Below are 26,236 nucleotides of genomic sequence, written 5' to 3' on the forward strand. Positions count from 1 at the left end.
TCGTTCCAGACTTCAAATGTTTCTCTTAACTGCCTGCCATGCACACACACATCTTGTACGTGTGTGTGTGTTCGGTGCCTTCCCTCTTTCTATTCTAATCTATTCTCGCATCTTGATCCACTTCTTTGTCTCCGATGGACAATTATTTCAAGAAGTGTTTGTGTGCGCGCAGCCATACATTCTAATCACATTCTTTCCTTCATGTCAATGTAGTGAAATAAATGTGAATTGGTTGCATCACATTTTGTCCTTCAAGTGCAAAAATACAAGGCACATACCTACTCCACTTTATATATTAGGCGACAGTGATAGAAATTGTGATGGTAGACAATGGTGAAGGATTAAATTACTTTTTGGTAATTTAAATGCATGTTTCCTGATCATATTATTTTCATCATATGAGTTTTTGACTGAAACTTGGGCCGGTCTGACGGTCTTCACGCATCTTTTACCTGTGGATGGACGTTTCAGGGCATTTTTTTAAAAAAAAGAACACAGAAAAATACACTGTTAATAGTATCACAATGTATTATATATCAAATGAAAGCTTAGATTCTGTTCTAATAGATAATTCAATTAGATGTTACATTTTTATAATTTACACATCGCAATATTTATATTGCAATTACGTATTTTTTGTATTTTTGATAAATCAGCATATACACGCACAGTGCACGTTATAAAAAAAAACAACGAAATAACAGTAAGCCTTTACCCAACTAGAGTCCCTGGATGTATGACTTGACGTCATATACGAGTACTCGCGATCCATTCTCCTTATGGAGAGCTGAGATTTGCCTACAATATGGCGTCGTCTACCAACAGCTGATTCTAGTGGTGCGAAAGAGATATCATGTAAGTTTATTTCTTTCACCTTTTTTAAACAGGAACATTTATGGATTATTTCCACTGTTGAGGGATTTCTTCTGTATTCCATATTAAACAAATATGTTCCTGTGTTTAAAAAAGGTGATAAAATGAACTGCAATAATTACCGTGGAATATCTCTACTCTCAACAACATATAAAATATTATCTAACATTCTTTTAACAAGACTAACCCCATATGCTAATGAAATTATAGGTGATTATCAATGTGGATTTAAACGTAACAGATCAACTACAGATCAAATTTTTCACATTAGACAGACACTTGAAAAAAAAAGGTGGGAATATAATCAAAATGTCCATCAGCTATTCATTGATTTCAAAAAAGCATATGATTCGGTCAAAAGAGATAAATTATATAATGTATTAGTAGAGTTTGGAATACCTAAGAAGCTTGTTAGTATGAAAAAGAATGCACCAGTGAAACAGAAAGTAAAATTCGTGTGGGTATTAATGTGTCTGAAAAATTTACAATTCATGATGGGTTAAAACAAGGAGATGCATTATCTCCATTGCTCTTTAATTTTGCCTTAGAATATGCTGTTAGGAAGGTAAAACAAACTATCGTAAGACTAAAATTAAACGGTGTGTCTCAGTTGTTAGCATATGCAGATGATGTAGACTTATTAGGGGATGATATAAATAGAATCAAGAATAATGCTAAAATATTTTTCAAAACTGCTAAAGAGATAGGTTTGGAAGTTAACAAAGAGAAAACTAAATATATGCTTACAGGCCGAAACCAAGTGTTAGGTAATAATCAAAATCTAATTATTGATAACAACTTGTTTGAACCAGTTTCCAAATTCCAATACTTAGGAGTAATATTAACAAGTGAAAATTATATACTAAAGAGGAAATAAAAAGTAGGCTTAATTCAGGAAATGCATGTTACTTCTCTCTTCATAAACTTTTGTCTTCTCGTTTAATATCTAAGAAACTAAAATTTAAAATATACAAAACAGTAATTTTGCCTGTAGTATTATATGGGTGTGAAACTTGGTCCCTTACATTGAAAGAGGAACATAAATTTAGAGTATTTGAAAATAAGGTCCTTAGGAAAATATTTGGACCTAAAAAGGATGAGGAGACAGGTGAGTGGAGAAGGTTACATAATTTAGAACTACATAATTTGTATTCATGTCCAGATATTATTAGAATAATTAAATCAATTAGACTTAGGTGGGCAGGCCATGTGGCACGAATGGGAGAGGAAAGAGGAGTTTACAGGATTCTTGTTGGGAAACCTGATGGTAAGAGACCTGTAGGAAGGCCAAGACGAAGATGGAGGGACAACGTTGAGATGGACCTAAAGGAAATCGGTAGGGATGGAAAAGAGTATATAGATCTTGCTCAAAATAGGGACAGATGGAAGGCCTGTGTTGCTGCAGCTATGAACCTTGGGGTTTAAGAAGGCTAGAGAGTTAGTTAGTTAGTTAGTTATTTCAGAGCAAGAATAATAATTTTCATCGCAAATTTAAAAGGATTATTTCCCTATCAATGATACGTAAATTTGTGCGTTTCTACGAGTATTTAATACATGCATGTTAATGCAAAATACTTTCGTATTCAACAAGCGCGAAGTACGACATTTAAGAATTTGTGAGCCTAATTGATTGGTAAAGTTGATTACATATTGAACTTATAACTAGACTAATATTCCTTTATTTAACAAGAAAGAATGTTGATCGTGATTTGTGCGTCAGTATTATTGTGTGAACGTAGTCGAAAACTTTATAGTTCGAAGTGTAAAGGCCACGTATTTACTTTCTAGTCACAGTACAGGATATTCAGTTACTTCTTCAATAATATATTATGCTCCAGTTTAAAAGCATTATGTGCACAATAATGAACATGATGCAAAATAAATATAACGTCATCAATGGAATTTACGACTTCGTTCTATTCATGGACTATTTCACAAATATATTTATTGTGGAAAATTTTGTATCTTTGCACTCAGCGTGAACAATGGACGTTATATTCTTCCTCTGTAAAATATTTCTGTCAAGACAGCAAGATCTCTATGATTATTGCGATGGAATTAATGAACTAAATAAAAAATGTGTATTCATGTCAATTATCAGCATTTAACATGTCTGGAAATGTAAAACAAACTCTTAAACAAATTCTTAAAGTGAAAATTTGCTACTTATAAATGTTCACCCTTGCACAGTCAGTGAATGTGATTTTATGTAACTTGGTGCCTTTATTTCAATCTATAGTCCGCATGGAAGAGTAGGAGAGCGAGATATTATCTCAACTTGTTCAAAATGTTACTAGTACAAGGAGAGACTATAATTACTAACTTTCATGTCAGTGAATGTAAAGTTATAATACGATGTTCAACGACAATCAATTTAAAAGCTATCTATACTCTCGAATTCGTAATCTAGTTCAAATTTAGATTGCAGGTTTATTATCTCTATGTTATACACACACCTATTTTACACGTCAGTTAATTGATACGATTTCGATACTTGTCCATGTACAGTTAGAAGTAAATTGTCGTTTCTAGTGATTAATGAAACACACCCTGATGTTAAAACTTGCGCCCTATACTGAAAAATAACTTGCATCACATATTGCCCTTTCATTTTTACAATTACCTGGCTTGTCCACCGAAAAAGAATATAAATTCTATGAATTTTAGAACAAAGAATTCCAGTGGTCACTAACAATAGCAAAATTCTCCTCATAGTACATGAGGCCTAGTGCTTTCTTTTGATTTTTGCTCTGGATTTCTAAATTAAAGTAGCCTGCTTTCCCTATCAGTCTCAATGAATTTCATTTTCAGTGCGAAGTAAATCTCATTGAATACGTGAATTAGTGGGTTAGGTCGTTTAAATTTAGTGTTCTTAGCATCTAGGTGTTTCGAGTAGGTTAGGCTAATTATGCTTGTTGCATTAGTATTTATACACTTTCACTTCATTTGCATGTGCATTCTACATGTACGTGTGTGCACTACAAATAACACGAAAAATGTTTTTTAAAAATGTAGCCTATGACCACGGTAACTTATTGAGCCAAATATTTACCAGATTCTCGAAAATTTTTAATTAATTCAAATTACACACGAGAATTTTCGTTGCAAAGTTTATTTTATACGAAATTCCAGTCTTACAAACATTCCCTCATCCTATTCGTAAAAATGTCAGAAAAATATCTTGCATACGAAACTGGGACTCGTAAGTTGTCGTTACACAGCATTTAAATAGAACTTACATACGAGAGCTGATATTTTATTACGAATTTTAATGTGTTTCAAATGTAGGATAAATTTTTTACCTAATCGCATTTTTTCATTTGATAATTCGAAAAATAAAGGTAGATTATGCAGAACGGTAAAGATTGTATTTTATTATTATCAATATTATTTACGTACTTTCTAACGTTACATAAAATTTGAAATGTTCCTGGAAGTAGGAACGATTCAGTCAGAAAACTGAATATTAAACTTTTGTAGTTCGTTGTGTTAAATATTGTAAATTGATAATACAAGACTCTAATACTGTGATGTCATGGAAGCTGGTGACACACACACACGCACGCGCGCCCTACCGCCTGCCACATGTTATCATGAGATCTGGGGTTCGATACCCGATGGAGACACATAGTGGTTCGGATTCCAATTTAAAATGTAGGTTCGGTCCCGATTACCCTATTTGTGCATGAAGTGGATATAAACCTAAACTACATACATACATAACTACACATGCGCGCGCGCGCACACACGCAATCCCACAGACAAGACAGAGCGGTACAGCACATTAGGCCCAGTCTAGATTATTGGGTTCCAAAACTAGGGGGACAAGGTGCCAAAACTGGAGGGGGGCAGGACAGTTTATTTTCTCTTGGTAGATAAGGCAGAGTTGTTGAAGGTCCAGGAATCTATAAATTCTATTGTGTTATATTGGGTTCTGCTGCAGGACCGGAATTTTTTCTCTCGCATAATTTAAATTCTGTATAAATTGCGTATTGTTTCATTGAAAAAAGGTTCCTGGACCGTATTTAAGTTCATCCGGGAAACTGTCCCTGGGCCGTATTTAAATTCACCCGAAAAAAAAAAGGTTCCTGCGTCGATTTTAAATTCAGACGGAAGAAAGGTTCTGGACCGAATTTAAAATCAGCTGGTAAAAAGGTTCCTGGACCGTAGTTAAATTGATCTAGAAAAAAAGGTTCCTGGAGTGAATTGAAATTAGTGTTGCCCACGGGACGAGACGGGACAGGCTTTTAAAAATTCGAGACGAGACGAGATTGATCATGTATCCCTTTGACAAACGAATATTTTCGAGACGAGACAGCATTTCACAGCATTTCCACGAGACGAGACAGGCCAAAGTCTCGTCTCGTGGGCAACACTAATTGAAATACTTTACACATAAAAAGGTTCTTTACGGACTAGAGTCCATTTATGCTTGCTGATTTCTCCTGGACCGGAATTGAATTTATATAAAATTCCCGGACCTTTAACAACCCTGAGATAAGGTTTAGCATAGTGCTGGGGCAAAGGTGGTAAGAAAGGGGGCCAACTGCTCCCCACGCCCCCCCAAATCGCCGCCACTGATTACGCCTACGCCTTATTATCCTATGAGGGAAAGATCGAATTTCCAGGTTTTCGTACATGTAATTACGTGTAATGTGTATCGGAGAGCGAGTAGCCCCTTACTTTACAAATTTTTAACAAAAAAATTGTAACTAACTCACTCTCTAGCCTTCTTAAACCCGAAGGTTCATGGCTGCAGCAACACAGGCCTTCCATCTGTCCCTATCTTGAGCAAGATCTATATACTCTTCTCCATCCCTACCGATTTCCTTTAGGTCCATCTCAACGTTGTCCCTCCATCTTCGTCTTGGCCTTCCTACAGGTCTTGTTGTATGCAACATTTTTAAATATTTACATATTTATTAAGTTCGTTTCTTCATCTTGTAAGTAATACCCGAAATTCGGCCATTACACTCAAGACAATTTTAAAAATTAAAGTTTCGTGATGTCCTGCGCTCCATAAGAACCAATGCTATTTGAAGCATCAACGAAGGATTTTCACCTACAAAATGTCGGTCGCGAGTACTCGTATATGACGTCAAGTCATACATCCATGGACTTTATACCCAACTTCTAATCATAGAAGTATTCAATTGGTCACAGTTTTCTCGTTTCAAGATCTCTAGTAATTCCTTTTGCTTTCTAATGACAAAGCATTTTATGGGATGATGATATGTGAACATTTCAAGTATAGATAATATTCATGAGTAAAGTATACATGTAATGAACACCAGAGTACACTAATTTATTGCAACATTCACATATTTCTAAGTATATGTACTTGGTGAATTTGATTGGTTGGGCAATCGGGTGGGCACAGGAATTTTTGGGTGGACGCTTGCCCAAACGTGCCCACCCCTGTCCCCGTCCCTGTTCTGGGACCTGTGTGGTGAATTAAGTTTTAGTCATGATTGACTACGCAGACATGATTGACTACGCAATGCTTCTGTTTCTCTCTTTCATACGTATGTTTCTTTATTCTATTTCTTATTTTTGTGTTCGTGTCGTAACGCTTTTAGATAAATATCATATTGTTTTTCTTTTGTGCCGAATATTTTAAACGCTCTTGAATTGTCAAGAGTAACCGAATGAAACATTATATGTTACGTACCGTACTAAATTGTGTGTTTGTTTCCACGATGAGTGATTGAAACTCACAACTAAAGATGATCTGCTCGGTCTGGTGTCTGACGGAAAGTAGGCTATAGTATTCGGAATGGGCGCTTATGGAAGTATTACTTTTTTATTTAGATACTCTAGAAACGTATTACATAACAGAACTGAACAAAGCATGAGAACAGAATGGAGGAAGGTGGAATAAAATAAGACCAAAAATGCCAAACTGTGACTTTGAGCAGTGAAAATCTCAAGTTAAAAATGGAGCGTTTTTATTCTCCATGAGAAACACAGGTGAACCTAAACAGAATTGTTTATGTTATTCTTAATAGCCGTTATCTAGTTTAATAATCGAAATAAAGAACTGTTAGCATCAGTCACATGAGGATAAATACGGTAGACACCATAGGCATAGCTAGAACTTTATATTTGGGTGTGCACAAAGAAAAAGAATGAGGTCTTGTACCTTTTTAATAGCATATTTTGCAACACAATCACTTGGCTCTTGAACTGCACTGATGTTTGTAAAGGAATATAAATTCACTAAATGACAGTGTTGAACATTTCTGAATATATGTAGTAGAAAAAAATCAAATTGCATAGAAATTACACACACAAAGAAATGTTCATAAATGTTACAAACAAATACATCAAAATACACGTCATCTATAACAAGAGACGTCTGTCAATGTTCTTAAACACATCAATAACTTCATTTACGTCAATAGACTAAGCTTTATCCTGTTCCACAAATAGCAAGAGCAGGGCTTCCAATCTATCCTGCTTCTGAGTTGCTCTTAATTTAGTTTTAACTTGGGTAAGCTTGGAGAAAGCTCTCTCTCACACGTGCAGCTTGTGACAGGTATAGAAGAAAAGCGCTGTAGTACAGAATAGAATGCAGTAAATATCTTCTTTCTCCAATGACATCAAAATATCGAAAAACTGCAGACACTCGTTTCATCAGCGATAATGCACACGTTTGTATCAAGTAATGACATTTTTAACTTCTTACAAACTGCCGCTTATTTTTTCTCTTATTGAAATATCTGTCTTTAATTTTCTTTGATAAAGCAGCCCATTAGGGTGTGCCTAGGCACACTCGGCACACCCCGTAGCTACGCCTATGGTAGACACTCAAGAACACAGTTTTTTTCGTTCCTAATATTTAAGTTCATTTCGACAGAATTGGAATAAATTCCCATCGCGAAATTTAATCTAATCTCCTAATGCCCCAATTGAACTGACAACGAACAGCTTCTGGGGCACTCCTCATGCACATGCACAACAATCTTGATACGTAGGACGTAACTCCACTGTTATTTCTGAAATAGACTTATCTCACAATGGCCCTTGAAGATAATTCTGATTACTCTTTAGCGTCATATTATAAGAACAACAGATAATACCTGGAATAAAAGTCACGTCCCTTGAAAATGCTCCATAATTGTCACGATGTACGGACACGTTGTGCTTCTTGTGGCGTCCGTCGCTGCTGCTTCTGGCGCCAGGGAATTCAGCAAGCCTGTCATCGACGGCGAGGACAACCCTGATCCAGGGGTTCTCTTCCACGACGGAGCGTACTACGCCGTGACGACCAGCAACAACGGTGCCTCCAATCCCAAGTTCCCCATCCACTACTCCGTCGACTTGCAGAACTGGACCACCCAGGCCCATGTGTTCACCAAAGACAACATTCCTATCTGGACGGAAGCCGGACATGAATTCTGGGCACCGGAACTCCACATCATCAACAACAACTTCCTGGTTTACTTTGCATCACGGGACACAGCCAGCAACCAGATGGCTGTTGGTGTCGCTAGTTCCGAAAGCATACTCGGCCCATACCAAGCTACCGATTCCCCTCTTATCTTAAATCTTACCACTGGAAACATCGACTCCACCGTACTCACTGACGACGACGGTGCCAAGTACCTTGTCTGGAAGGAGGAGCCGACGTTGATCTACGCCAGGAAATTGTCGGAAGACGGACTGAGTTTTGCTTCGGACGAAAAGCACGAGCTTCTGCGAAACGGTCTGGGCTGGGAAGGTCCTGATGTAGAAGGTCCGTGGTTCGTGAAGCGAGGAGATTACTTCTATCTCTTCTACACTGGCAGCTTCTACTGCGACGTGTACTACGCGGTGGGCGTGGCTAGGAGCAAGGATGCACTGGGTCCGTACGAAAAGCACGGAGACCCTATCCTCGTATCGACTGACGACTGGAAAGGGCCCGGCCATTGCAGTGTCGTTAAGGATGTGAACGACGGGGACAACTACGTGCTGGTGTACCACGCGTGGCGATCTGGCCAAATGTGCGGAGACAACAATCGGCTGATGATGGTGTCGTCAATTGCGTGGTCGGATGACGGATGGCCGCTCGTGGTTGGTATTTAGTATGAAATGTTTTCAAGTTTTCCTTCAGGAGAATACGTGAGTTGGTATTTCAAGAATTCTTGTCAGAAATAAAATAAGTTGAAATTGGGTTATAATAAATAGTCTGTTATTCATAAACCAGTTTTCAAATTCATTACATGTCCTCCTCCGTGGCCGTGCTGTCTAAGGCGCTGTATTTAGGCTCCGACTGCGGGACGGCATAGGTTCGAGTCCGCCTGGGTTCTCGGCCTGTGTATAGGGCCGGTGGCAACCCACCATCGTGAGAAAATTAGGGTCTCGGAAATCTCCTATAACGGCTGGGGGTTCGGCGTGCTGACCCCACGTCACCCCATTACCGGTTGAAGATCTCCATAGCTCTAGGTAGGATTGTGGGAGGGAGACTGGCAGTCGGGAGATAGGCCAAGGCCCTTCAAGGGCTGTCGAGCCATGAGTTATTATTATTATAAATTCATTACATATAAATTACTGGCCACTTTATGAGGGTTGGTTATTTATGCGCACATCCCCAACATTCCTTTAAAATTTTTCACCAAGGCCCAATTTATGGTAATTTTGGCTTTAAAATTTTCCTTGCACTGCCCAGTCCCACCCGATGGAAAATATTGGATTAATCTCTGCCTAGGGCACTCATACAAATGTCCTTCCTCTTAAGATTTACTGCAATTCCTTCAGAAACAGACTTGGTGAGGTTTCAGAAACTTTAGCGATCGGTCAAAACTCCAGGCAGCGCGTTCGGCCCAATCCCTCAGATTTTTTGTTGGGTTGGCATATGGCGACTACGGAGGCTACAATATACACCCATATCCCCGAATCCATTTTAAGATGAGTCATGCTTTGAGTCAAGGGGCATTGTTCTGCTGAAAGAAATTTGGCGAGAAATTCGTGAAAGTTCTCAGTTTCGATGTTCAAGTAACACGACGTCATTCGTGCAGAAATAATACATGCTGAAAAAATGCATTATTACACTGCTCTCAGGTGTCTCACTTGGTGGTCTCCTTCGTCATGGACATTGTATCACACGAGCTCGAACGCATCGTTCAAATCGTGAATCCCTAAAACTAATCACTCACCTATGAGTTTCTACAGTCCCGTCTTTCTTATATTCGGCGCGGGAACCGCCTGTATGGCAGTGACCCTCTGTTACTGCCTTTACCAGTGAAGGAACTTGCGGTCAAACAGCCAATTACGCCCACCGTTTGGGCAAGAAATGACGTTAAGAATCGTCGCCCCAAAACAGCTATTAGGGAAATAGGATTGTGTCAAAATAACCGTTCTGCGCTGTGACTGCACAGCGGTTAGTACGGCGACTCCACTGTTCCCGCTGTGTTCTACACAAGAGAACATGTAAAACAATACTCCCATAAGCGTAATGCTAAGTTTTCTCCCCCTTCTACAACTATCCAGCACACAGACCTCTCTTTCCCCAGCTTGCCGCGGAAAGAGGTCGGTGGAAGAGGAGCAGTTTTGGGGTCTGGTTGGATTTGGAAACTGTTCCTCGTGTCCTTAAGGTTCGGCTGGACCTTTGGCCGACACCAGGGCAGATTTTTTTTTAAAAAATCCCTCTGCTTTTGAAAGACCGCTGTGATATTCCAATATCTGAAAAATTGCATGAGCTTAGAAGTCCTTCAAGAGCATTCACGTGAATATTCATGTGGTTTGCTTTCAGTGTTTATTTATTTGTCTCTTATTTTTTTTTGTGGCGGATATTAAGGCTCATGCCTTTTCTTACACTCAACCACATACAAAAAGTTCATATTATAAAACATATTCATAAATTGATTCATATATGAACATTGAAAATAACGATCACACATACTATACCTTTCACGTGAAACCAACCGCGGTAAAAATATGTAATTCAAAGAAATACATAAAACGTATATAGGAATATAGTACATATATACACACACTCATACATAGGTTTATATACATAACAGGCCACTACAAATATTTATTAAGCATGTATTACTTAAGTACTTGACAAAAAGAGAAGAAGAAAGAAGAAAATATAAATCGAACCAAGAATAAGAGTATATAGATAATATCACTCCATAAAACTTTCTCTTAATCTTCGCTTGAAAGTATCTATTGAATTTGATTTTCTCATTTCATGTGAGCCTGACTCTGTGGCTGAGTGGTTAGCACATCGCGCTGCGACGCCAGGGGTCCCGGTTTCGAATCCCGCTTGGACATGATTGTTTGTGAATGTCCATTCATCAATTTCATCATTTCATCACTCATCCCCATCTTCGCAAATTAGCCAAGAGGCACAAAACGCGAAGTATAATAAAATCAATCAATCAAATCATTTCATGTGAGAGTGCATTCCAGTCCCTAACCACTGATACAGTAAAAGAGTTACTAAAGAATTCAGGTTTGTGAGTTTTAATTGTTAGAACATTAGAACTTTGGGAATTTATGTATGGTAACTCTGAGTTTCCTAACGGAAGCAATCTGTTGGTGAGATACAAAGGACTTCCTGTGTCAAGTAACTTATGTAGCAATACTAATTTTCTGTACCTGCGTCTTTCTTTCATTTTAATCTAGCCTAATTTATTATAATATTCGGTTAAGTGGTCATACCTCTTGAGGTTAAATATATATATCTTATGCATGAGTTCTGAATTTTTTGAATTCTCATTGCCAGTAGCGAAGCGTAGTCTTACGAAGGAGGCAAGCAATGTTTCAGTACAACAAAACATGTAGTACAATGGCACGCCAAGAGGGCGATTAAAGGTTTATAGCCTCATTGGCCCGGTCGCTGGATTTGTCAAAATATCATAATAAAGTGACGGTTCTAAAAATAAACCATATGATCCTCAAACGTCACATTTACTTTCGAAATTCCAGGTAACGTTATTCGTATGGTAGTAAACGTCTTACATATGCGAACTTTCCGCATACGACTAAAGGGGTACGTATTTTCTTATTTATATATTAGTACTTTTATTTGTTCATAATTTTTTAATGTGGACAAACGGTGACCAAACGGATTTAGGTAAAATAACTCATTTATTTAATTTACACTGAGTGATTGTAATTTAGGATTTGTGGGCACCCTAAAAATCGCATTCGGAGTCAAACATTAAAATAAAAAGTTAAACACAAACTTTAAAAAATCCATTTCAAACAAAAGAAACACATGCATAGACGATGTACTCACCACAAAGAATTCCAAACTCCTTTGCATATATAGGAAATTTCCCGCTATCGAACAATTCAACAAATCTTAGGGCTTCAAGGTTCTCAAAACGTGAAGACACTCCCATGCTCTTTCCACAACTGGAAAGCATCCACCCAAGATCACTTTGGAAATCTCTGAAACGACCGAAAGTGATACCAACCTATTTCCTTCATTTTAACCCTCATGCGAAGGAAAGATATATCAGTATGGAGATAGAAATTAAGCGGTGGAATCAGAATCATTACAGCAGAAAGAGTATATACATAATATTTAAGTAATAAAGTGTCATACAGAGGCGGGGCCGGGGGAGGGTTGCCCCCCCTTTGGCCCAGTATTCCTAAGAAAAGGAAAGTCAAAGGCAGGAAAAGATGACAAAATGAGGAGACTACTACAAAAAATCCTGGGAGCACCACTTGTGTCATAATAATAAAACTTAAAACATGTTCTTGTGTTCATAATGTGTACAATGTATACGATTTAATTGTGCTGTGTAAATATCAGTAGAGAGTTCTTTTTAGATAGCTTTATTTTCACCCCAAGTTTTATTCAAAAGCAGTCAATTTATTGAATGTGGTTGTAAAATTTGTGAAACAGCTCACTTGAATTACTGTGTAAATAATTTGGCAGTTGCAAACACTGGTGCGGTCAACGCTTTTGACGTAATTTGAGCTGGACCGAGCTGGCCACAGGCTGCAGAACAAGGTTCGTCGAATCTTCCCTCCCTCCCTGGGGAAACTCTGGGGTGCAGACATCTCACTTCCTGGAAACACAAACCCCCGCCCTTTACCATCTCGCCCGAACTCCCAATATCCATTTTTTTACGCGTTTTACATTTCGCGAAATCTAAAATAAATTGTAATATAAAATGATATATATATATATAATTTAGATCAATGATAATAACTTATTTTAGTTATTTTATGACTAAGAAATATTTTTATATTCGCGATCTTATTTACGTGTTCATGAAGACAAATATTCTTTACTCCTAGTTTTTGGTGGCAATACTATATCCTTCTGCTTTCGGTTGAGCTCGGCTATTTTCGGGAATAACGCAAGCTCAGCAAGCAGAGCTTTTGGTATAAGCGTTGTGGACGGGTTCCACTCGAATTTCACGCTTCGCCATGTGACTCCTTCGGGTGCGTTATTTTCCCGCAGAGCAGCCGCAAGCATTGAGGCTGGTGCTTGCTACAGAGCTGCTGAGGGAGTTTGCGGCCGTAATTTTTCGCTAAATCGAGTGCGATGGAAACGAAATAAGGCTAAAACATTAAGTACATTAAATGATATTCGAATAATGCAAGCAGTGCTTGCATTGCTTGTACTATATCTTCGCCTCTGCTCATTGCCAGCATTCCATTACAATCAGCATATACACTATCACAGTAGTCAAGATGTGAGGGGACCAAAGCTTGTACAAGCCACTCTTTAATAACGGGGAAGATTTTTTTTTATTTGTATAATACATGTAAGGAGGCATAGGCTTTCTTACATATATTATTAATGTGTTCAGAGCAGGTCCCCCTAGATTATTTACAGATTTAGAAAATTGTATGCATGCACCGTTTAGTTGTACAGTTGGCATGTTAGCCGAATTTAAACGTGCTATAAGCTGACGGGATCCAATTAATATGCATTGTGATTTATTGTAATTTATATATAACCCATGACGGGCAGCCCAATCATTAATATTTGACAGTTCCATGTTCATCAGCTCTATTCCACGTGATAAATTCGACAATGAACTTGATATATAACACCAGTAGCGAAGCGTAGTCTTACGAATGAGGCAAGCAATGTTTCAGTACAACAAAACATGTAGTACAACGACATGCCGAGGGGAAAGATTCAAGGTTTATAGCCTCATTTACCCAGTCGCTGGATTTGTCAAAATATCGTAATAAAGTGACTGTACTAAAAATAAACCATATGATCCGCAAACGTCACATTTACTTTTTTAAAAAAATCCAGGTAACGTTATTCATATGATATTAAACGTTTTACATATGCGAACTTTCCGCATACGACTAAAGGGAGACGGAATTTCTTACTTACTTATTAGTACCTTTATTTGTTCATTATTATTTAATATGGTCAAACGTTGACCAAACCGATTTAGATAAAAAAAAATGGGAATCATTTGTTTATTTTACGCTGCACGATGTAATTTAGTATTTTTGGGCACCCTAAAAACCGCATTGGAGTAACTTAAACACTAAATAAAAAATTAAACACAAACAATAAAAAATTCATTTCAAAGCAAAGAAACACATGCATAGACGATGTACTCACCACAATAAATTTCAAACTCTTGGTCCATTGGATGCCACCCTTTGGAAATGTCGCACAAAGCCCCTTGGACTAACTTGTTTTTAAGTCCGGTAAATGCGATATTGGTATCTCTCTCGAGCTAAACGAAGCAATTTTCAATTGCTCAATAATACACCCGCACTTCACATCAACCGTTCCTAAATACGCGTTCATTCCGATAAATTCACAGCACAAAACACGAAGCAACAAACACTCACACTATCCCACGCGCTTTCCACAACTGCAAGCATCCACACAAGATCACTTTGAAAATCTCTGAAACAACAGAAAGTGATACCAACCTATTTCCTTAATTTTTTTTATCCGTCACAAAAGATATATCAGTTTGGAGATAAAAATTAAGCGGAGGAATCAGAATCATTTCAGCAGAACGAGTATGTACATTAATATTTAAGTAATAAAGTGTCATTCAATGGAGTGCCCGGGGCGAAGGGGGGGGGGGGTGGATGGTAGACATAACCCCCTTTTGGCCCAGTATATCTAAGAAAAAACGTCAAAGGAAGGAAAAGATGACAAAATGGGGACCGTAAAAAGACCCTGGGAACACCACTTGCGTCATAATAATAGAACTTAAAACATATTCGGGCCTCCCCGATGGCGCAGTGGTAGTGTCGTCGCCTTGTAATCAAGGGGTTCCGGGTTCGATACCCGGTGGAGGCACAAGTGTTTCAGATCCCATTTTAAACTGTAGGTCCAGTCCCGATTAGCCTTACTGTGCATAAAGTGGACTTAAAACAACAAATCAATCATTAAAACATATTCTTGTGCTCATAATATACAGAATGTATACGATTTACTTCTATGCCATGTACAAATATCAGTAGATAGTTCTTTCTCAGATAGCTTTATTTTCACCCCAAGTTTTATTCAAAAGCAGTCAATTTATTGATTGTAAAATTTGTGAAAGAGCTCACTTGAATTACTGCGTAAATAATTTGGCAGTTGCAAACACTGGTAGCGGTCAACACTTCTGGCGTAATTTGAGCTGGACCGACCAGGAAGCAGGGTGCAGGACCAAGGTCCGTCCAATCTTCCCTCCCTCCCTGAGAAAACTCTTCACGGGGATGCAGAAATTCCACTGCCCCAACTCCCAATGTCAACTTTTTTTACGCGTTTTACATTTCGCGAAATCTAAAATAATTTGTAATATAATATGATATATATGGAATTTAGAACAGTGATAATAACTTCTTTTAGTTATTTTATGACTAACAATTATTATTATTATATTTGCGATCTTGTTTACGTGTTCATGAAGACAAATATTCGTTACTAGTTTTTGCTGGCAACGTACCCATAGATGAATCCTTCTGCTTTCGGTTGAACTCGGCTATTTTCGGGAATCACGCAAGCTCGGAAAGCACAGCTTTTTGTAGAAGCTTTGTGGACGGGTTCCACCAGAATTTCACGCTTCGCCATGTGACTCCTTCGGAGGCCTTATTTTCCCGCAGAACGGCTGCAAGCATTGAGGCTGGTGCTTGCTACAGAGCTGCTGGGGGAGTTTGCGGCCGCATTTTTTCGCGAAATCGAGTGCGATGGAAACTAAATACGGTTAGAACATTAAGTACATTAAATGATATTCGAATTATGCAAGCAGTGCTTGCATTGCTTGTACTATATCTTCGCCTCTGTATAACACTGAAAATCATCAGCATACATATGATGTGTAAGATTTCTTATGGTTCTTGTTATATCGTTTACATACATTGAAAATAACAATGGGCCCAATACACTACCCTGAGGATGAGGAACAGCAGAGTCTAAAGATTTCAAGTCAGATTTTTTAGACGATGATGCAATGCATTGACTTCTACCAGATAACTACGATTTTACCCAATCAACTGTACCCCCAGAAAAATTAAAGTAGTATCCAAGTTTACTCAAAAGTATATCATGGTCCACAATCTGAAAGGCTTTACTAAAATCCAGTAACACTAATATAGTTATTTGGCGGTTATCCATCGCTTCACGGATATCATCTGTCACATTTACGAGGGCTGTACAAGTACTACGGTTAGTTCTAAAGCCTGATTGGAAAGGATTTAACATATTATTTATCACAAGATGATTGTTTATGGACAACATATTCTAGGGTTTTCGAAAAGGCAGGCAGAATACTAATTGGTCTATAATCCGAAGCATTAACCGGAGATGATATTTTAGGAAGTGCTCGTACATATGTTAATTTCCATAATGATGGGAAAATACCAGAGGTGAGTGAAGAGTTGATAATGTCAGTGACATATTCAAGTATCAATGGAATAATTTTTTTAACTATGGTAATAGAAATGTCATCACTATGGCTAGGATTTTGATGACCTTAAAATTGCCATAAAAATGCATTTATGACCTAATACATGCAAGAAAATGCCCTATACACTTAGAAAAATGACCTAAAAATTCTGAAAGATTTGTGAAACGAATTTATAAACTAAAAAGAGAAATTCAAATTACAAATTAACGTTACTGTATCTTTCACATGTTCATTGCGTATGGTAGTACAAGAAAGTTCACTTTTTGTCATCTTTTGCGCTTGTACTGCAACTCAGTGCACTTTGAGTACTGAGTTGCAGTACACAAATGAAAATCATATGCAAATTTTCAAAAGTCAATGATTGTCGGTTGTCGGACAAGAGAGCCTTCTACATGAAAAAAATTATCTCGACTTCCACCGACACAAGAGGAGCGTACAGCTCACCGCTCTCGAGAAAATCCCCAAACGAGGGGAGCGGGGTTGAAGGGAAGGACCGGTCCATTTGCAGATTTTAGGGGTAGCAGAAAGCCTTCCGCTGCGGTCTAGTATCCTTTTCGAAGTGCGTGGGAGTTGATTTGCGTCAATCACTCAGAGCGTGTCCGCAACAACAGTTTGCTGCTTTTCTTTCAGTGGCCAGAACACTTTTGTATTCCTTATCCTGTGCATTATTTAGATTGCATTTCAAAGAATTTTAAAAAGAATATACTGCATATTTGGTGAGCTTATAGATCACACACCCCTGTAAAACAATTTCACACCGTTTCCGTATAACTAATAATAGGCCTCATTACAGGCAAATGTCTGAATATTCTAATATTTATTCACTGTGCCCGTAATATTATACAGTTGTGAAACTCCGTCTCTTACTTTAAAATAATAACATAAATTCACATTCTGCAAGACATTCTACCTTGGAGTTGTTTCTTCCAGGCCTAAAGTCAGGAAACCGTTTTTGTAAGGTAGGTAGTTACTAAAATCACATTTGCGTTTCGGCATGGTTCAGATCGCTGATTCACAGAACTTCACTTCTCCACTGACATGTAACAACTAAGAGAACAGCAGTTAAAAACTATTGTTTATTTCTGAATTTTGATGTCGTGAAACTCAAATCAAAGAAAGCCGCGGCGTATCGCATATTCTTACCTATTGTTAGAAATTTGCTGATCACCATGAGCCGCGGTAGATATCACAAATACTTTGAAATCAAAACCTTACGCGACGAGCGGCGACAACAGAAGAGATGCAAAAGTCCAACATTTTTTCTGTGTTGGAAGAAAAAATTCTTGGCTTTGTGCTTGCAACTGAGAGTGTCGTATTTCGTTACTTTGAAATTGAAGACGGATATAATATTAACAATTATTATTAAATAACAGAAAAGAGAACATTTCCAAATTTTCCTAAAAATCTGCCCGGACCATTTTTAGGACTCGAAAGAGAGGATTAGCCAAGGTAAAATAGGACGTCTGGTAACCCTAAACGTCTTGTATCGCTGCATCGGTTACAGCCATAAATGCTAGGGGCCGTCTGCTTGAGCCGAGCTCACTCCCTCTCTGGTGACGTCACGCGTTCGTGCAAGATCGGCAATCTTCGGATGGCTTTACCTAATCTCTATCTACCTTGGGTTACAGCGAGCCCACGTATGTTTCTCACTCAGGGTGCACTCCCCTAACCCTAATAGTGGAGTCGCTTGTCGCTACGTCACTGCACTTCCGTTGGGGATCATCTCCTGAGCGGTGAGCTGTATGAAATGAACATTATCACTTGCTGTTAAGTCACTTTCAGTTCCATCGAGTGCAAATTTCTTCGCTGACAAAATATACGATACAGAGCACAAAACTTTGTACCCCTTGTTTTTTTAACAATAATCCGTCTGGCGACAATGTATTTACTGATAGAGGGGAAATCACATTGTTTGAGCTGAAATGTTACACAACAGCTTGTATCAACACTACTGCACAGAATTTCTATGTTTCTTCAAAAACAGTCGTTTAGAACTGCGCTGAAGGCAATGAGACGAGAGTCGGGAACCTCTCTCCTTCAAAGGGTTACATTTGCATGTAAAATGCCCCTTCTTTCACAAAATTTAGAAAAAGCATAATATGACTTTTAAAAGGCCGTAAAATGACTTAAACGGTTTAAAAAGTTTAAAAAATGACCTTTACTCCAAAAAGGGTCAAAAAATGCAAAAATGCCCTAACAAAGGCATCCCATTTTATGCACTTGCATGTAAAACACGTTCCTATCTACTTATACCATGTTTCTGCCTTCCAAAAAAAAAAAAAAAAAAAGATGCATTTGCATCAAAATCCTAGCCCTAGTCTTCCTTGTGTATTACTTTTTACTTTATTAACTGCAATTTCTACCTCATCCTTCTGGACCACACATAGAGAAAATTTTGGACAAGAATATGAAATTCGCGTTTTAGTAGCTTGGTATTTAATTGTGCATTCTGTAGACTAAAAGCATACTTTAGCTTAGCCTTCCGAACTTCTTGCGTACAGTGGTTACCCAACCTTCGATGCTCAAATGCTAAATCGGTTGTTTCCGAGGAATTCCATAGCGCCCTTTTATATTTCATGTGTTGCAAAGCCCGTAGTGACATAAGCTTTCGTGGCTACGTAAGTCTGTTAAACTATCGATACTATATAGACAGCATCGAAAGCAAACCACATGATGATTCACGTGAATGCTCTTGAAGGAATTCTAAGCTGATGCAATTCTTCAGATTTTGGAACATCACAGCGGTTTTTCAAAAGCAGCGGAAACTGCCCTGGCGTCGGCCAAAGGTCCAGCCCAAAGAGACTGGGTGGAATTCCGCCCACAAAAATATAACGTGATTATAGTTCGCTTTTTCGCCAGCAGAGGACTCAAGTCTTTTGTACTACACATTAGCGACATCTCATGACTTCATTTCGTACTGCTACAATTCCTAATCTTAGACCAGTGGCCTTCAACGTTTTTCCTACAGCGAGACAAATTTACATTCTATGAGGGACTGACAGTGACGCAGTGATGCCAAACGCAGGGAAATTTCCCTCGGCACAGGGAAATTTGAGGGTGAAAAGGGAAAAGGGAAATTTAATAAAAAATAGTTAAAAAACAGGGAAATTTTAACTTCACATTTTCGTTTCATTCTTTTAAAAAGTTCGAAAATATATTTTATTTTCGGCGTGTACTTTTTCCAAATGAATAGTTAGCAACAGTGACACTTTTCAGTAAGCTTTCTTTCTGTTTGTAAATGATGCTATATTTTATCATTATGCCAAACCCTGGGTGCTAGTTACTAACAAAGTTCAAATTGTACTACGTTTAGCACAATTATGCTTGGGTTGGCATCACTGCGTGAGGCCGGACTCACTGTGTCTATTTCGGGCGAACGCGCCCCTAAAATTAGGCTTTCCCGCATGAATCACATAGAATGTTATGGGACCAGCTGAGGCCCTCTGAGAAGTGGCTCGACATGCGACGGTAAAGCCCCTGGCAGGGATGGAAATTTGTGGAAATTATCGTAAGGCCTAGAATTTTAGTTTTCTTAAGGCGTCGTTTAATGGAATTGTAAGTAATAAAATAATCCGTAATAGCCAAATATATTAGGGTAGGCCCGGCCTCCGGGCCTCTTATGACTAGGGAAAGGAACTTTAGGTAAATAAATGTTTTTTCTGCGATAAGATACAGACCCTCATTTTTGCCAAAATTCTGATCATAGCCTTATATGTCAACACAGCAAATTTTATTTTACATAAAAACACATATTTTCCAGTTTTCCGTATGTAAATACATATTTTGCGTATTTTCATTTTAAATACATAAAATCGCTCATTCACTTCATCTACCTCGAAATCTTCGAAGGAAAAATGTTTATACTCTGCACCTCTTTCATATCGAGAGTGCTAGGTTTGTTTTGTCTTTGAACACCCTCGCTGCCAGACTTCTGGCACCTCGCCTACGATCCTATTGGGAGAAAATAGCTGTAAGTAGCTGGGGCTGGCTACACGTAACGATAGCAAGGCTTTTTAATGAAGCAATGCAGCTATTGTGGCCGGAAGGCATAAAATTTGACAATGTTCTTCTCCTCGTGACAGATGCTGCAGCTTACATGAAAAAAGCTGCAGTAGGCCTTGCCGTTAGCTACCCCAAAATGGTGCACGTTAAATGTGTGGCTCATGCGTTGCATAGAATATGTGAAAAGATAAGAGCTCTTTATCCCAATGTCGATAAACTGGTTTCAAATGGGAAGAAAGTTTTTATGAAGTCGCCAAGAAGAATAGACATTTTTAAACAAAAATGTTCTGAGGTTCCCCTTCCCCCTACACCTGTAGTTACGCGATGGGGCACTTGGTTGAATGCAGATGTTATGCCCAGAACTTTGAAAAAATTGCATCTGTTGTAAATGATCTCGACAAAGAAGAATTCTGCAAGAACTGTTGATGGAGCCCTCCTTAAAAGTCGAATTGGCATACATCTCAACAAAACCTGTCCATTCTCTCTAATTCCATACGAAAGCTTGAATCGTCCGCGAACACTTTGGCAGCTTCCATTGGTAAAGTCCGTATAGTAGAAACGAAACTGCAAGAACTCACTGGATCTAAATGTCTAAATGTACAGAATTTTTTGGGAAAAACCAAGGTTTTCAAACTTTGTGCCAAATTGCATGTGTTTTGGAAAGTGAAGTAGAGGAAGACGAAGCTTTGGAAAACTTAAGCGTTAGTGACATTTCGTGATTCAAATATGCAAGAATTGTTTCTTGTGACGTGGAGCGATCTTTCTCACAATACAAGATGCTTTTTAGAGATAATCGTCACAGATTTACAATGGAGAATTTGGAAAAAACTATGGTGATCCACTGCAACTCTTCCAAAAAATAGCTCGCTAAGAGGTAATCATTTACAAACTAATTTCAGGTGTTTAAAATGCATGTTATAGTTTGTTTTTGTTAACAAATGTTTTTATTTTTGTCACATATTTTCCTGTTTTTATCACATATTTTCAACATTTATGACACATAAAAAATAAATATTTCTGAGTTTTTTAGCACATAAAGTTCCGTTCCCTACTTATGACGCTTCGCCACTGCATACATACTCTACGTACACAGCTTTGTTAAGAAATGCTCTTGCTTATCAGGCATTCTGGCAACATTTATTGGGAATAGCAAGAAATTAGTGAAGTTGCAAACACTGCTATCGAAGGGCGGAGAACTCGTTATGAGGGTTGTCACTGCCTCCACCGTCGACTCGGATATTTTCTCCAGAGCTCTATATCTAATCTGTGGCTCAAGTTGAAGTTATTGTCGATTGGCGGGCGGCCAGACTTGCTACACGTGATTTCCTTTCTGTGCTATCGGGAAACTCCCGATCCCCAGGAGCCCAGTAAAGTGGCGAGGAAGCGTTCAGCGAGGTACCGTTAGTGAGGTTAAGCTGAGGATAGGAACGCAGACCAATAGTATCAGACTTCTGGAAAGGTAAGAAACTTCCAAATATATTTGTGTGTCTGAAAAGAAATATCTCGTTACCAGTAGCGTACGCAGGATTTCATCAAGGGGGGGGGGATTATTTCTAAAACTTTCTCCAAATTCACATTACCATTGTTTTATTATACTTTAATTGATTAACAATACTCATAATTAATAAATAATATTTATAATTAATTAATTAAATTGCTACCAATAATACCACTACTAATATTAAGTAGTAGAGATCTACATAAATTGATTGATTTAGTGTTTTAAGTCCACTTTATGCACAGTAAGGCTAATCGGGACTGGACCTACAGCTTAAAGTGGAATCCGAACCACTATGTTCCTCCACCGGTTATCGAACCCGGGACCCCAGATCTACATAAATATATTCATAAAAGTAATGAACGAAATTACTTTCTAATCATTCGATTTTTAACAAATTCTATGAGCATTTTTTTTTGTTTATTTCTTACGAAATAATTGTCTAGTCAATGAGGTGAGACATTTTAAGTGTGAAGAAAAACCATAAAAACAAGATATTATATTTTTTTAAAAATTAAGTAATCAAAGTATGGAACTCATCCAAAGAGCCACGGTGGCCTAGTAGGTAGTACGTCTGACAACACGCGGGAGATTCCGGAATTGGTTGGAATTTTTCCTGGGGCTCCAGGGTTCACCCAGCCTCATATTAATGGGTGCATGTGAGCAACCCTGGGGGTTAAAGGCTGCCGGAGTGTGGTGCTGATCACAGTACCTCCAAAATGGCCGAGATCGAGAATGTGTGGGACCCCTTCCTCCACCCATACATGTGCCTTCATGGCACGGTTCTATATGCAGGAGGAAATTTTACATTACCTTTACCTATGGAAATGGAACTGACCCAGGATGATGATGAGGTGCGATGTAGAATACATGTTGCGAAATTCCACTGAGTCTATTCCTGCGTTCAAAATTAAGTTTAAAGACATTCCAACACATTTATCACTTCTAGGTGATTCACAAAGCACTTTTTCAACATTATTTATATAGTAATGTGGATGTAGATGCAGCATCATTTGAGAGTTCACAAAGGGATGCGAAATCGGTATAATATCACAATAACGTTGACACACAGCGTCGAAGCAAGGAATTTTCACAATTGTCGAGAGAGTCACAGCGGTAATTTTTACAAAAAAAATTGCAAAAATTGAACTTTGGGGTCGCTTAAGCCTGCATCACACGGAACTGGATAGACTTTTGTTCCCATACGAGGGAAGTTGTAATGGTGGCCGTGTGAGATGTAAACAATGTATCACTTCACATTTTTAAAAGCCGATAACTATTCAACCGAGAGGAATATCGTTTCGTATAAAACGTTATTAGGTTCAAAATAATGGCGCTGCTTAAATACATACTTTACAACGTTTACTCTACACGTATGGAAGAATATTTTTGTTGTTTCAAATGTAAACACCGTGCACTCAGCATAGATGGTGTACCTCAACGCGCCTTTCATGCTGTATACGTTATACATTTCTGGAGTAACACTCGGAATCCACAGACAAATGCGCTCCTTTGCACATTCACAGATTATCTTCACATGGCGAAACTTTGCTCTGATTGGCTGTTCCACAGAACCCAGTCCAGGAAAGCAAATAGCAATTAGAACGTGTCCTATTCTTCCAAACCAGCCAAGCAGTCAGCCAGGCGGCCATGATTGCTACCTAGAAAGTTAGTTCAGCGCCAACTAGGGCATTCCTACTAGAAATCCAGTTCCGTGTGGTAGGTGCTTTAGATTGTTTTGACATATCGACGGATCCCAAACGACACTGCAAATATTTATGAGAAACACGCTAATACCGCCCTCAAAATCTACCATGCACATGGACGATAATTCACATGAGGATTTTCTTTCTGTTTACCAACAAAACATTTTACAATAGTTCAGCTTATTGTCGTTCGAATTCAGAAATTCCATGGGTGGACTGGTGACTGTGTATTCTAGTCGGCCTAGCCTTTGTCTGCATTAGCCCCTTACAACGAACCGAGAATTTTCTTTAGTTAATTCTCATTGCTCACAGAAAAAAATATATGTTCATTGAACATTGTTGCAGCTGAGGTATAAAACAACTTTTTTTTCTCTTTTAAATCATAGTTGCCCTCATATTTTATTTTCAACAATTCGTGTTTATTTTCAAGTCAAGGCATTCACTCTTAAACACGCGTGTGTTTGGAATGCTGTTCTTTTCTCTGTGCTGCATGGGAATAATAATGCAAAATATTATTATTATTATTATTAGTAGTAGTAGTAGTAGTAGTAGTAGTAGTACCAGCAGTGATAATAGTAGTAGTAGTATTGTTGCAGATCTTTGTGATAAATTGGCAATTTTAATTTTTTCCACACTATTTTTTATAATAGCTATTTCAAAAGCTCAGGGGGTAACCCCCCCCATGCGTACACCACTGCTCGTTACAAACACCTACATTTGGTGTGTCAATGGATAGAAAGGAATATTTTCCTACACAAGAGATGGAAAATTCCGTTCATTTTTGGGATTCGTTCGTTGTGAACTAGTTCAACACTGGGATCCGTTCAAAAGATTCGTTCGCGAACGAATTAGCTGACCCGCTCAGAAACAACCAGGGACGGTGCCAGGGAGTTGCGAAGGGACGCTTGTTCATTGCACACCCCTTTTTCAAAACCCATATTAAACCGGAAACACTATTAACTCTTACAGTGTCACACTACGTTATTACATTGTTGTTTTAAGTCCAATTTATGCACAGATAAGCTAATCGGCGCTAGACCTACAGTTTAAAGTGGGATCCAAACCCAAAACCCCTTGAATTGAATTGTTGTTTTAAGTTCACTCTATGCACAGAAAGGCTAATCGGGACTCGACCTATAGTTTAAACCATTATGTGCCTCCACCGAGTATCGAACCCGGCGCTCCTTGAACACAAGGCGACGCCGTACGACATCAGGCAGGCCCTCACATTACGTTATGGCTTGTTAAACCATGTTGTCATATTCAGCTTAGAATGTTGTTAGCTTTCGAAGTGAGACAGCTATTATATTGCATACAACAGAATCCAATGGTTCTAATCTGAAATCGAAGCCTCATTTACTTTACTGCAATGGCGGCAGTCGCTACACCGATCAGCGACTGTTGTGTTTCGTCATTATTGTTGTAAGATGTTTCCTCTTTTCTTTATTCAGCTATCCCTTTTGTGGTTTTCGATAATTGCCTGCAGTTTAGTGTGAGTGGTTTTTACATATATATTACATTTTTTAGCATTCATTTCATTCCACATGATTGTAATTAGTGTTTAAAACAAACACTATTCGTCACTAACACTAAAACAAAGCTCATTGTCGCGATTAGCCAAAGGTGGCGGAGTAGAAATCTAAATTATATTTTCATAGAATCGTACTAAAAGTTGATTCGTATTTTATGGATGACTCATGTTTCATATTTCATTTAATGTCAACATCGCATTCCTTTAATTTCATTCCGCACGCCTTATCCCCGCTAGACGATTAATCCTGGTGCAGCCGGTAACGACCGACCAGCTGGAGGATCTGCTTATTCTGTCCAATCGGTTCGCGAACGATTCACCGATTCGGTCAGAAACGACAAGCTGAAGGGTTCTTCTGCTTTCTCGAATCCGTTCGCGAAGGAATTCACTGATCTGGTTGAGCTTGGCTGGGCCCGGTCAGAAATGAGCGGCTGACTAGAACATATGTTTGCTTTTCGGGAATACAGCAGGCCTGCCTACAAGAACCAATCAAGAATTTTTTTTTTTTTTCGAAAATTCAATAACCTTTGATGTTGATGTTCCAAGAGGGTTGTTTTGTGCTTGTAACTCACCACCCCCAGCAGCTAAAACATCCTCACGGGAATGTAACGGGACTTGACTTTGCAAAATGAAAAGGAAAGAAGGGGGACTGACTTGCTTTGTTTGCAGAACCAGCCACCGTCTTTCTGTGCAATGCAATCTGCGTGTATTGGAATGGATGATTTTCTATGTGACGTCAGCGGCGGAGAACATGATGGGAAATGTGGCCAAACCACACGTGCTCCGCCACTCA

The 26,236-nt window shown here is 38.6% G+C and overlaps 2 protein-coding genes across 2 annotated transcripts in view; both read left to right on the forward strand.

The window, feature by feature from the left end:
* Positions 1 to 8,001: 8,001 nt before the first annotated feature.
* Positions 8,002 to 8,940, forward strand: LOC145986979 (intracellular endo-alpha-(1->5)-L-arabinanase-like). Its single transcript, XM_083121443.1, has one exon. The coding sequence runs from the start codon at positions 8,002 to 8,004 to the stop codon at positions 8,938 to 8,940; it is 939 nt and encodes a 312-aa protein (XP_082977569.1).
* Positions 8,941 to 22,080: 13,140 nt separating this feature from the next.
* The window catches only part of LOC145987213 (uncharacterized), a 77,198-nt gene continuing 73,042 nt past the window's right edge, over positions 22,081 to 26,236 (forward strand). Inside the window, exon 1 of the mRNA XM_083121731.1 lies at positions 22,081 to 22,167. The gene's annotated coding sequence lies outside the window, so the exon portion shown is untranslated. The remainder of the gene's footprint in view (positions 22,168 to 26,236) is intronic.

The sequence above is a fragment of the Lepisma saccharinum genome, chromosome 4, assembly GCF_977018435.1.
Source record: "Lepisma saccharinum chromosome 4, izLepSacc3.1, whole genome shotgun sequence".
NCBI lineage: Eukaryota > Metazoa > Arthropoda > Insecta > Zygentoma > Lepismatidae > Lepisma > Lepisma saccharinum.